This window comes from Rhinichthys klamathensis, unplaced genomic scaffold (genome assembly GCF_029890125.1).
Source record: "Rhinichthys klamathensis goyatoka isolate OS25496 unplaced genomic scaffold, OSU_Roscu_1.1 h1tg000248l_1, whole genome shotgun sequence".
Classification (NCBI taxonomy): domain Eukaryota; kingdom Metazoa; phylum Chordata; class Actinopteri; order Cypriniformes; family Leuciscidae; genus Rhinichthys; species Rhinichthys klamathensis.
In genome coordinates, this window is record NW_026606770.1 from 720524 (window position 1) to 735194 (window position 14671).

The 14671-nt window shown below is 38.3% G+C and overlaps 1 protein-coding gene across 3 annotated transcripts in view; it reads left to right on the forward strand.

The window, feature by feature from the left end:
- Positions 1–14671, forward strand: part of trappc8 (trafficking protein particle complex subunit 8) — a 122507-nt gene that overhangs the window by 62869 nt on the left and 44967 nt on the right. For all 3 annotated transcript variants that reach the window (XM_056266417.1, XM_056266415.1, XM_056266418.1), the window contains 3 exons: positions 936–1160; positions 2577–2685; positions 9834–10028. In XM_056266417.1, the coding sequence (XP_056122392.1) occupies positions 936–1160; positions 2577–2685; positions 9834–10028 (529 nt within the window). The remainder of the gene's footprint in view (positions 1–935; positions 1161–2576; positions 2686–9833; positions 10029–14671) is intronic.

The following is a 14671-nucleotide window of genomic DNA, read 5'->3' on the forward strand; positions in this document are numbered from 1 at the left end:
GCCAATTGGGCATCGTTTAAATGCCACGGCCTACCTGAGCATTGTTTCTGACCATGTCCATCCCTTTATGGCCACCATGTACCCATCCTCTGATGGCTACTTCCACCATGTCACAAAGCTCTAATCATTTCAAATTGGTTTCTTGAACATGACAATGAGTTCACTGTACTAAAATGGCCTCCACAGTCACCAGATCTCAACCCAATAGAGCATCTTTGGGATGTGGTGGAACGGGAGATTCGCATCATGGATGTGCAGCCGACAAATCTGCGGCAACTGTGTGATGCCATCATGTCAATATGGACCAAACTCCCTGAGGAATGCTTCCAGCACCTTGTTGAATCTATGCCACGAAGAATTGAGGCAGTTCTGAAGGCAAAAGGGGGTCCAACCCGTTACTAGCATGGGGTACCTAATAAAGTGGCCGGTGAGTGTATATATATATATATATATATATATATATATATAGAGAGAGAGAGAGAGAGAGATAGAGAGATAGAGATGCCTAGTCCAAGTAAGCAAACCCTAAAAGTGACACTGCGGATATGAGTGGGAAACAGAAATATTCTTGCTCTATCATGTGACATGATGCTAGGCCTCGTCCTGAGTCGAATGCTGATTTGCTGCTGGAAAGGGTCAGATATGGTCAGGCTGTCAATTTTCACCTGGAAGCTGATGCTGCTTGACCAGCTGTCAAAGCTATTGAACGTCGCAGTAACATGATGAAGACAGTGCACTCATGGTCATGGAGGTATTCTTTAAATGTGTCTGTTCACATTCTCTCTCTCTCTCTCTCTCTCTCTCTCTCTCTCTCTCTCTCTCTCTCTCCTCTCTCTCTCTCTCTCTCTCTCTCTCTCTCTCTCTCTCTCTCTCTCTCTCTCTCTCTCTCTCTCTCTCTCTCTCTCTCTCTCTCTCTCTCTCTCTCACACACACAGAAGAGACATGCATTGAGGTGCTACTGCCAGGCTTTGCAGGTGTATAAAGGTAAAGGTTGGACACTGGCTGAAGATCACATCAACTTCACCATCGGCCGGCAGTCCTTCACTCTGCGGCAGCCGGAAAACGCCGTGGCTGCCTTCCGGCACATTCTCATCAACGACAGCAAACAGTCGGCTGTACAGCAGGCTGCTTTCCTCAGGGAATACCTCTATGTGTACAAGGTTAGCAACACACACACACACACACACACACACACACACACACACACAGGTATCACATTACTTAAAACGTAGCCAAGATGAAATCAAAATTGACTTTAAATATATAATAAAATTAGCAGAAAATTTACAGAAGACTTTTTTTTTACCTTGGAATATACACTACTGTTCAATTTGTTTAAAAAAAAAAAGAAAATAATACTTTTGATTATCAAGGATGCGTTAAATTGATCAAAAGTAACAGTAAATGCATGATTTAGTTTTCTTTTTCACATAATTGTTGAGCTCTTATTAACTTTCTATTCATCAAAGAATCCTGAAAAAAATCATCCACAAACAGCACGACTGTTTTCAACATTGATAATAATAATAAATGTTTCTTGAGCATCAAATCAGCAAATTATAATGATTTCTGAAGGATCATGTGACACTGAAGACTGGAGTAGTGATTCTGAAAATTCAGCTTTGCATCACAGGAATAAATTACATTTTAAAACATTACAATAGAAAATAGTTATTTTAATCTGTAATAATATTTCTCAATGTTATTGTTTTTACTTTTTGCTTTTTAATCAAAAATATGCAGCCTTGGTGAGCATAAGAGACTTCTTAAAAACAACAACAACAAAAACAGTAGTGCATATTCAAAAACTTTTCTAAAAATAATGGTGTACACGTTTGTAAGGAAAAATATTTTTTTTTCCCACATGCCATTTTTACTATTTACCCATTCAGTCATAGGATAAGAGCAGTTTTCACACTGAACCAGGCTACATTTTCTTATATTGCTCTCAGAAAGCAGTTAGGCTCTGATAGTGTCACATTCAGGCCACTGACCCAGTTTTTTCCCCACCACAATCAGACTTTAGCCCTGAGTTTAACTGTCTGTGTCTGCGCGAGACTGCTCTTTCCTCATCGTTTGGTTGAGACTGTCTCATCAGCGCTCTGTCCTTGGGTGGTTCTGGTCCACAGAACTCCCATCACCTTCAAGCACTGCGCCTGAATACATAACAAGAGGAAATTACAACATTCTGCTTTGCCTCGTTTCTTAATGGGAGTTTTATGGTGCAGGAACAGTTGTGTAAAAAATCAGTCTCTCATATAAACGGCAAAGTCATCTGCAGTTAACTGATACAGTATGTGACTTTTTGTTATGAATTTGCATAATTAAAGTGAAATGAGACTGGGAATGGGTATTTTAGTGTTTATACATTAGCATTTAGTTTACTATTAGTATTTATTAGTATTTGAATTAGCTTTTATTTTGATATTTTCGGGATCGCATGACCGCTTTGTTTGCCAATCAGAAGACGTCCATTGAAGGGACGGTACTCGGTGGATGACTGAGTACAACTTGTAGGTGAAAAGAAGAGACGTTCTTCAAATGATGTTGATATTTATGATCTTTTGCCCCTTTAGAGCATGAGTCAGTTGACCGGTGAGAGCTCCCTCCCACAGCTGCCTCTGCCCTGCCTACACAGCTCACAAACACGCGTCTTCTTCGGCCATGAACGCAGACTCGCCGAAGGTAAGCACCCTCTGTGTGTGTGTGTCTCACTCATTCACAGACACAAGAAAGGGAGAGATCACCAGAAATAAAAAAGTGTGTAATTTACTCGTTATCAGGGATAAAAGTTATCTACAAATTTCCATCAGTTATTTTTTTTTTGCACCATTGAGAATTACAGCCAATCGTACGCGCGCTTCTGTCGAGTGTCTTGAGCATCCCGTTGAAGAAATCCTGCTGAAAACACTCACACTGCAATTCTGCACGCTTGTGAATTCTCTCATCTTAAACAACAAATTGCCTATACATTGTAAGTAAGACAGTCCCTCCAGTTTTTCGCGATTCTGCGATCGCTGAATACAACGCAAAATCAACAAAATGTCGCATTTTTTTGCGATCCTGCATAATTCCTAATTTAACCGCAAAATAATCACAAAAATTCAAAAAAAGTCCTCACAAAACATTAAATTATAATCACCCAATTGAAATATCTCTAGTTAATTAAAGTTTCAATGCATTTTTACGTGGGTACAGATTACAGAATAGATGTTGCGCACGCGTGATGTCTGTGAGCGGTCTTTCAGAAACATGGCGAAAGAAAAAAAGCATCTCTCCTGCCCTCTCAGCGCCCAGGTTTTCATTAGGCAGTACGGCAAACTTATTAACGCGTTTAACATGATTGAATGACATAAAAAAAAACGTATATATTCGATGGTACTAAAAAGAATAATTAAAAGCGCAGTATACCGTGAAAGAGAACTAATTTCAGCCAGTCGAGTGACAGTCTGTCTCTGTGTGTGTGTGTGTGTGTGTGTGTGTGTGTGTGTGTGTGTGTGTGTGTGTGTGACTGACTGACTGACTGACTGCGTGTCACCGCCTGTCGGCCTAGTTAGAATATTGAATTCTCTTTATAGCGCTTGAACAAATACACATAGCTACAATTACTTCGAAATATTCATCTTGGCAAGTATTTACGTAAAACAATCAGTAATAACTGATTGGGACGTTTGTCATTACTGTAGTAGGCCTTAAAGTGACAGTAACCTAATTTACCTGCTGTTGTTAATGTTAATCAAGCAACAACAATAGGCTACAGCACAATTTAAAAAAAAGAATTTGATTAGACCAAATAAACAAGCTTTATGCAATTTGTTTGTCATTTGTGTCATGTATGACTATTGTGCATCTGACATAATACTATTATGGTAAATGTGATGTCCTAATTATAAAATATAAAAATCGCAAATTTTTTGGCAAATTTTTGGAAATTACCACCACAAAATCAGTCATTTTGATCGCAAAAATCACATAAAAAAAAATCGTGAAATCCTGGAGGGACTGGTAAGAGATTGATTTTGCAGGGTAGACCGCTTCATTGGTTATAATGGGAGTTTTTGTGAGTGTGCAGGACTTGCGCTGAACTGACAGTGATGGGGAACCTTCTTTGCTCGCTTTCTGTATGTAATTTATTCCCAGATTGATTAACCGTTTTGTGTTTCATACTGCTAAGATAAAAGGGTAGATTATGCGAAATTCACTTTTATAAGGTGTTTAACCACGGAGATGTATACACGAGTGAGAACAACCAGCCTATAATGGTAAAAATCCACTTTTTATAATTCCCATAAATCTAAAGCAGTCTCTTCAAACGAGCTGGTTCAGATTCACCCCTACAATGATGTCATCGTAGGAAGAAGCCTTCGTGCATTTAAAAGGACACACAAAACGGTGAATTTTTTTTTGCTCACCCGCAAAAAGTGGCAATTTTAACATGCTGGGATATTTTAAGCTGGTCCCCATTGACTTCCATAGTAGGAAAACATATACTATGGAAGTCACTGGAGTACAGCAACTGTTTGGTTACCCACATTCTTCCAAATAACTTTTTTATTTTCAACAGAAGAAAGAAACTTATTCGGGTTTAAAACAACTTGAGAGAGTAAATGATGACAATTAAAATGTTTGGGAGAACTATCCCTTTAATGTTAATAAAACAACAAAACACAAAGAGGAAATCACTCACTGCTCTTGACTGAGAACTTTAGTAGTAGCTTTAATAATAATCAATGTATAATTTATACAGTGAAGTCTATGTTGTGTTTTATTTTCGTATTTGTTCATTTAGCCTAATTACTTTCTTCAATGCTACTGTTAAATACCCCTACTGTAGCTGAAAAAATAAAGCACTGTTTATTTCATTTGTATATTAAGTTGTGTATGCTTAATGTGTATCTTTGTTCCTAATTCTTAATAACAAAGAAAATAATGATAAAGATTTTTATCTTCGCCACTTTGGCCTAAATGTCTGCCATTCTTTTTTCTTTTGTTACCTATAAGGCTTTTTTTTTAAATAGGGACATTAGTTTGGCTGTAATGCTCAGTCACTTGCAAAATAGAGTAAAACCAACATGAAAAAGAATCGTGATGAAATCGTTAATCGTGATTTTCCTGAAAAAAATCGTGATATGATATTTTTGCCATATCGCCCACCCCTAGTTTCCACCAAAAAACATTAAGCAGCACAACTGTTTTTAAAGGTGCTATATGTATTTTTTAGCGGCCTCTATCGGTGATGTTTCAGATTGCAACCAATTTTTACAAGAGCGCTCGAACACAAGAGCGAGCACTCATGGTACCGACCGGCCACACTGAGACTTTCAACACACGGAGAAAGCATCACACAACATGCTGGAAACTCATGTAAACTCTCACTGCAACGTTACAATAATAGGCTACTTTTATCTGCTTGACTTTGAATTAATGCTCCATGCTCGTACCATGATAACGTTACATTGACTGCGTTTAGCCGACATGTGGTGTTATCTAGCATAAGGCATTTCACTAACTATTCGTGTATCTTTCACAATCAGCAATGTCAACATAGGTGAATGTGTAATATGATGACGAAAACGGTTAGTGAACCAGACTGAACAATTTCAGTGTAACAGTAAGACAGTAGGAAGTAACATTACTGTACTGAACATTATAAACAAAATGATAGTAGTGGGATGAGTGACGTTAGACAGTAGATCTAGTACATAAAATAAAAGTTACATCCTAAAGCACCTACTTTTTGATATCCTGGAACAGTCTTTTGTATTCATTTCATGTCTCATGTATGTTGTAGTTTACCTTGCCATTTCATTACAGTTTACCATTATTTATTTCAGCATATCTGAAAACTTGTAATTTATCACAATAAAAATAGCGGAGGTCTCTCCATAATTTAGACGCTCTGCCGATGTTGATCCGTGTTTTCGTCCTAATTCGACCCGATTCACGTTTGGCCTGACGAGCTTCAGCAGATACATTTTTGTTTTGTTTTGTTTTTTATATTTATGTGGAGTTTGTGTTGGAGTGTGTGTTGTGCTGGAGGCAGGTCGTGTTTAGTGTTATCAGACTCCATGTCGTGAGCTGCAGTGCCGTCGCATAAACTGTATAAACAGGAGAGAGGCTCGGAGTGCGCATGCACGTCACATCCGATGGATTTCGCAGAAAATCCGACCCGGAGACTTCACATAGAAATAGGAATACTGGCCTTCAGAGTAGAGCTGGGTTTCGATTCAAATTTCAAGAATCAATTCGATTCCGATTCTCAAGATCTTGAATCGATTATCATTATTCGATTCGATCCGATCCGATTTTCGAGATTTAGATAAGTGTTTTTGTTTTTTCCAGCTGTTACCTGAATTACAGGACTGTAGTTATGCAACATATTGATACTATTAGGCTATTATAGACATTTAACTGCTTGTTTTGAACTTCATGCATGTGTATTGAATGTTAAACAAGTTCATAATGATAACAAACAAGACTGTTTATCGTGGTGATTTGTAGCCTACAGAGGATTCGCACAGACAGTGAATGAGAGAGATCGGCAGAGCGCGTGCGATTACCTGCGTCTGTCTTTGAAGTCATATGTATTCGTGAAAAAGGTTGCCGTGTCAAAGGAAAGCGAAATATTTGTCATATCATCCTTTTAACGTTCACGTCACGGGTATTTACCGTAAATGCGCGTCAGGAGCAGCGCTGGTCAGCATTCCACTGCGCGAGGAAGCCGCGGGGAAATAAAATCAGCGAGTCACGCATTGAATCAATGCCATATTGGTCTCTAATAAGTGAAGCATCAGCTTCAGCGTTACCCATGCGATGCATTGCTGCTCAACTGAGCCTTGAAAAGTGGAACTCAACGTTAAAAATAATTAACACCTTGTTTCATTACATCTCTTTTAATGAATCAGCTTTTTTGAACGTGTTCGTTGAATGAACAAATGACTCACTCAAAGCCCGTTGTTGTAACAGTGTGCGCGCTGAGTGAAAGCCTTTCAATGCGCATAGGGATCTCCCAGTCGCGGCAAGTTAGTTCACGGGGAAAATGCAAGCCTATTATTAAATCGATCCTCTGAGTTACGGATCGATCTTTAGAAATTAATATGAAAATCGATTCAGAATTGGTGAATCGATTTTTTCAACACAGCCCTACTTCAGAGGTAATAGCAGAACCCGACAAGTGGATCATTTTAATCTGTGATTACAACCCCTTCACACACAGGCATTAAAAAAAGGATTCATTTTAGAAGAAAAGTTACATTTAGCACCTTTAACATTTATAATAATAAGAATTAATAACAATTCCATTTTCTATTTACATTTTTAAATAGTATATTAAAATTTCACAATATTGCTGTTTTTACTTAGCCTGACTTCGTCATACTCATATTCTAGTCAGAATGTGAGTCTGATGCTGCTTCATAGGGCTTTGATTATGAGGCGTGTCTTAACCGAACCAGGAAAAAAAAAACTCTGCACTCAATTGGATAGACCTACAACTAATGAGAGCAACGCAGTAAGTCAACTACTTTGCATAGCACAGTTGTCAACTACAGAACTCAAATGCACGCACGCTGGAAGAAGTAAAATAACGAGTGTTGCTTCTTTTACTTGGCCCTCTATGAGTGCGACCAAAGGAGAAACCACAACGACCACAGGGTTTTCATTGCGTCCCGTCTTCTTAGCGACCATCGGAGCCAGCTGATAAATTAAGCTTTTGCCGAATCCCGTAGGAAGGACGGCAAACACATCTTTCCGATCGACAAATGCCTTGATTGCAGTTCTCTGTTCGTCTTTTAAAATGAATGCGCTGTCGATTTCTTTTACAACAGACGCGATAGCGGACTCTATACATCTCAGTTCTCCAGCTGCGGCCATCTCTGAGGGAAACCAGTTAAGCGATCTTTGATAACGTGAGGATTATGTCCCTGCAGATCATCTGTCCATCATCGTATAAAGCCCGCCCTGGCAATTTGATTGGCCCGGAAATTTTTTGACTGATCATAATTACTCCTCAATGGAGCGAGTCCAGACCGAACTTCCCGACCAAAAAATGTTGTGGGCGGGGTTCGGGCTGGCATCCAGGCTAGTTTTTACTGTATTTAAAATAAAATAAATGTCATGGTGAGCATTAGAAAGTTCTTTCAAAATCATTAAAATATCATACTCTCTACAAAACTCTGAACGGTGGTGTATATTCCAAGCATTTCTGTATAAAACAAACACAATTTTAGTCATCTCTTGTAATTTTCTGTAAAGCTGCTTTGAAACGATATGTATTGTGAAAAGTGCTATACAAATAAATGTGAATTGAATTGAATGAATAAACAGCACAGCACAACTGTTACGGATGACATTTTAACATCCACATTAAGTTGTGATGACCTTTCTCCCGCCATCCCCACGGTTAAATGAAGATGAACACAACACCATTTATATACTCTGATAAAAAAGTCATTTCCAGTGAAAACTTCAAAAGAGAAGAGCGGTGCTGAGAAGCTGCTCCTTACATCACCGAATAAATTACATTTAAAATAAGAGAAAGAACATCGACTACCGCTTTCCATATCTGCTATGAGCTTCGCTTCAATTAAAGAGAAGCAAACAAAAAGACTCATTTCAGGAATATCACAAAACTCAGATGCGTGTGAAAAAAAGAAAAATGGGAATTGAATGTTGGAGTGAAGAGAACAGGCCCGAGGACGTGTGAAAACCTATTTAATTAAAGTCTTTTCCCGGATCTCACACTGAAAGGGGAGCGAGGATGTACTGGTGTGTTGAATGATAAATAAACGTAACTGTTGTCTGTTCCAATGCTCTGCTTGCCTTAGGCTCTGAATCCCAAATGTCCTCTGAGACACCGGCTGAATGGGACATAAGCCTGTTGAGTTTATATATGGTTAATTCCCAAAATATATTTTTTCCACTGCCATGATTTGTCAGTTATATTTGTAAGGAGAGATGAAATGTGTGAGGTAACCTGATGATCATATTCTCCATATTCGTTGGAAGGATCCAGAGTGTGTCTTGAACTTCAGTGGAAGAAGAGTATCTGTCCGTCTGTAAAGTGTCATATGATCAATGTCACAAATTTACTTATTTGACTAGCAGCATATAAAATGGATAAGGAACATTTAAGATTCTTCAAATATTGTATGGCTACAATATTTATGTCATACATATGTTGCTTTGTTTTTTAGTCCTAAAACGTCCTGCTTATTTCCGAGTTTTGAATCCCAGATTTTTAGTGTGATCTCAGACCCTGCACAGTGTGCCCAACAGTATAGTACAATTTAAAAAAAAAAACTGTTTTCTATTTTAATACTTTAAAATGTCATTTATTGCTGAAATCATCATTATGATGTGCTGATTTGCTGCTCAAGAAACATTTCTTATCAATATTGAAAACATTTTCTTTTTCAGGATTCTTTGATGAAAGTTCAAAAGAACTGCATTTATTTGAAATAGAAGATTGTTTACATTGTTAGAAAAGATTTCTGTCACTTTTGATCAATTTAATGCATCCTTGCTGAATAAGTGTTTTTCTTAATTTAAAAAAAAATGTTATATAAATCTTGACTACTAATTAATTTCATCAAAATATTTTAAACCGCATGTTTTTCTTGTACAATTATACATGCAGACAACATGGAATAATTTTGATGAATACAGGCGTTTAAACAAGTTAGTGATTAATAATGATGGCCAATGACCGCTATTAAAATATAAACTTTTATGTACACATCCATGCCAATTTGAACTTAAATTCTAGATATTTATGCCCATGTCATCAGTATGTAATCAGTGGCATTTTGCATCTCTGACTTGTTTTCCAACAGGCGAGAAACAGGCCGCAACACATGTCTCTTTGGACCAGGAGTTTGACCGTGATCTTTCCCAGATGTGGAGGGAGTTGGAGGAGCGGGTCGTCGCCGTAGCGAACAGAGGGACGGTTCCAGTCACCTTCCAGCCCTCCCAGTGCTGCCTGAACAGCCAGACGGACAACCTCAGATACCCCCTCGCCGTGGTGGAGGGTACGTTTCCTCCCTCCACCTGCTTATTAAGCATTTTTATTTGTGCTGTATATCTGGTCCTCCAAATTTTAATTCCTCCATTCCATTGATTGGTCCATTGACACAAACTCTTGGTTTCTGTTGAGGTGTTGATTGATGCACTTAAGGTCTTCATTATTCTGTTTAATGCCTTCCGTTGCTGCGTTTTTGGTTTATTAGTGAATTTTTAATTGGACTGAAATCAATTATTTACCATTTGCTTTCCTCTTTATTTCAAATTTTAAAATAAAAATGAAACATTAAAGTGGCCATAACATTCCCAGCCCCTAATTGTTCCCCTGGAACAGTTTAAAAACATATATTTTGTAGTAAGTCCACAAGTTTACACATTTCTCTCCATAAGTAACAAAATCAAAGCATAACAAATTAATTTAGTTATTTATTTAAGCCCTTTGAAAAATTCCCTTTCTGCTTCTTGTAGCGGACATAATTTATTAACCCTCTGGGGACCAAGGGGCTTTTGGGGCCCTTGGGATGTTTTGACATGCACTGACATTTGTGCTTTTTTCAGTTATTTATAAACATGTTAATGGCAAAGGTGTAAATTCACTCTATATTGCACAAACGGAGCTACCATAATATGTAAGCAACATGTATGTGCATGTTTGTATTTTTGAGAGAATATTATTTATGCATGGTTTTTGAAAAACTTAAAAATAAAAGTTTCTGAAATAAGGCCACAAAACACATATTGATTATTTCTTCACAAGACTTTTGAAAATTTTATCACATAGTCTAGAATATTTGCTCCAAAACTATGTGAGAATCATCCTGACTACTCATTCAGATAAGTCAAAGTCTTTTAGTATGTGTATGACGTCTTTAGTGTGAGAAAGCTTTATGCGAGGAGGCGTGATCTCTCATTAATACGTATGGCATTTCACACCTGAGAAAGACAAAGACCCTCCCATAATGGCCCTATTAGGTGCTATCAGGCCCTATCATTATGAGGAGCCTTGCACAAAGAATGAGGAGATTTCAAAAAGAATGGCTTTTAGATTGTTTGGATTTATTTACAACACAACATAATCCAAAGATACACAACAAAGGACAAAAAAGCACATTAGTAAACACACTGATCTAAAGACAGAGGCTTGAACAGTCACACAGCATTCTCCCATTCCTGAAACATAGTACATACCTGTCATTTCCAAGGTGTTTGATTTTTCATTACAGTCTCCTGTGAATGTTGAACTCAGCAGGACTCATGGCATTTTGTCCCTGTAAAAAAAAAAATAAACACCTGTGAACATGCTGATTGATTCGGGGATGAAGTATGACATGTCTGCCATCCAGTGGAGGGGAGGTCGAACGAAATTTGACACCCAATTCGACAAAATCGGCCGTTTTATTCAGTGCCGCATCTTGTCGAGTAAACTCGACCGTGGCGCCTAGAGGGTTAAAATGAGACCAAACATGTATAGTTACTTTTTCTACACACATCATATTGCATAGGTTTTCAGTGAGTTCTAGGTGAGGAGAAGAGGGGGAGCAGGGGGGTGTGATGAGACTGTAAGAGTAAGCTTTGAACTGCACTGTGTGCTGCGTCTCAGATGTTGCCGTTACATATGCAAGAGGGAACTCAAATGTTAATTCTCAGGAGAGCCTTTTCCTGTCTCGAGGGCGATGCTCAGACGAACTGGCACCCGGCTTACAGTTGCATTTAACTGCCATTATCAGGCTTGGAAGAGCCAGTATATTTTTTTATGTAACTCTGATTGTATTCTTCTGAAAGAAAAAAATCATATACACCTAGGATTTCTTCAGGGTGAGTAAATAATGGGGTAATTTTAAAGTGAACTACTCCTTTTATTCTCTTTCTGCACTTATGAAATCAGCGCCATTATCTGGTTGCATGTTAGTAACTTGGCCTCTTCTGCAGATACATCTTCTAATGCCGTTTATATGAAAATCGGTATCAAGTATGTATGCCATCTCTAGATAAACAGCCATGCAAGCGAATTGCCTCCTGGCACTGTCGCGACCTCTTTTTACTGTGATAGGGCCAAAGTAATCGACACCAACAGAAGTGATGGTGGAAGATCAGGTGTGACTCTGTTAGAAGGCAAATCAGCCGCCTTTTGTTGGGTTAGAGGACTTTGGTGTCTGAGACCAATGATACAGTGTTTTATGTTCTTTCTGGCCAGAGCATTAGTGAATGGAATCCAGTATTTTCTATGAAGTATGGAGATTATGTCATTTCTGCCTACATGTCATAGAGTGGATGTCTTTTAGAATCAAGTGGGATATGTGGCTTTCTTTAGGTAGTATGATTGGATGTTTCATTTCTATTGGCATTGCCGTTTTAATGAGCCTGCTTCCTTCCCTCATGATTCCATGGTCAATTTGAGCATCCAAATTGTACACAGCGCTTGTTTTAAAGGAGTTTCCCAGGTTTAAATTGGTCAGTTTGTCTTTGAAGTATCGGTTTTGTTCAAAGGGTAATGATAGCTTTCTCTGCTTATAATATCTCTTTGACTGAAAGGCACTGAGGAATGATATCAGATCTTACCTTGGGTATATTAGGATTCATCTCTTTTCTATACCTTTACTGCGATTTAAGTTTTCTGCCTCAAAATGCAAGCGAATCCCCTTCTAAGACGATTTCAGTCTGAATAATTGGTGAGAAATCTGACATTGGGGTTCTGAACCTAATGGGTAACACTTTACTTGAAGGGGTGTGCATAAGACTAACATGACACCTTCATAATCATGACATGACACATGTTATGAATATGAAGGAAGTTGTATGCATGTTTATGACAACTGTCATTAAGTGTCATTCGCTCAGTTATGACATTTTTAATGCAAATATGACATTGTTTGAGATGTCTTTGTTATGACACCTTGACATAAACCAATACATCATAACCTGTCAGTGTCTTTGTCATGACAACTTGACATTACTAAGACAACACAACCTGTCATAAACATGACCTAGCAGGTTAATTATCAAACTTAAGAAACCACTTAGCTTTATGGGTTAACATTACATTAAACTGTCAGGTGGTTGGTTTTGACATTGGCTCTCATGAAGCCATTATAACTTTTTAATGAAAAATTCAATTTGTACCACTGTAGTCGAGGTCACGAAAAATATTCATGACACAGTTATAACGGCCTCATGACAGCCAGTGTCAAAACCAACCACATGACAGTTTAATTTATAATAATAATAATATATTTTATTTGTAATGCGCCTTTCTCAGACTCAAAGCGCTACAGTACAGAACAAAACAATCAAACATGAGGATAAAATAAATAAAGAAATAGTAAAAAGAAGTACAACATAATAATACAATTATAAATTGAAAGCTTGACTAAAAAGATATGTCTTAAGAAGTTTCTTAAAACAATCCAGAGAATCAGCATCCCTAATAGTTGTAGGTAATGTGTTCCATAATTTTGGTGCGTTGTAGGAAAAGGCCCTTCCCCCCATGGTTTTTAATTTACAACGAGGCTGCCACAGAGAAAGAGAGCCAGCAGAACGGAGAGAGCGAGCGGGAATGGATGGAGAAACTAAATCACAGATGTAATCTGGAGCCAACCCATGTACTGCTCTATAGGTTAAAATCAAGGTTTTAAAATCAATACGTAGCTGAACTGGAAGCCAATGCAGTTGCTGGAGCACAGGTGTAATGTGTTGGCGTGAGGATGTATGAGTCAAGACACGTGCGGCCGAGTTTTGTATATATTGCAACCTCCTAATAGAATTTGCTGGTAAACCCGCAAAGAGAGAGTTACAGTAATCAAGCCTCGATGTAATGAAGGCATGGATAAGCCTCTCTACATCAGGCCTAGAGAGAAATGGTCTAATACGTGCAATGTTCCTCAGATGGAAAAAAGCAACTTTCGTTATGTTTTTAAAATGTGAATTAAAAGTTAACTGGGCATCAAAAAATCACACCCAGATTACGCACCTGGTCAGAAGGGGACAATTGGGTATTGTCAACTGAAAGTTTAAAATCCTTACATTTACTGACATTAATTGGAGTGCCAATTAATAAGATTTCAGTTTTGGAGCAGTTTAATTTTAGAAAGTTTAGTTTCATCCATGCTTGAGTTTCCAACAAACAGTCAGAAAGTTTTGAAGAGGAATAATTAAGATCAGGCTGAGAGCTGATATAAATCTGGGTGTCGTCCGCATTACAGTGGAAGCTCAGGCCATACCTCCGAATGATCTGCCCAAGAGGTAGCATATAAATACTAAATAAAACAGGACCCAAAACTGACCCCTGAGGGACACCCTGACATAGAGGCACAGTCTGCGATCTGTTAGAACCCAGGTAGACAAATTGGGAACGATTTGAGAGGTAGGATTTAAACCAGTTTAACACAGTTCCAGACAGACCGGTCCACATATGCAATCTGTCCAATAATATGCTGTGACATATGGTATCAAATGCAGCCTTAAGGTCTAATAAAACCAAAATGCCACAAGCCCCAGAGTCAGCTATAACGAGGAGGTCATTCAGGACCCTGACTAGAGCGGTCTCTGTACTGTGGCCAGATCTAAACCCGGATTGAAAAGGTTCTAGTATGCTGTACGTAGAAAGATGAGTATGGAGTTGCCCAACAACCATACGCTCAAGTACTTTTGCCAG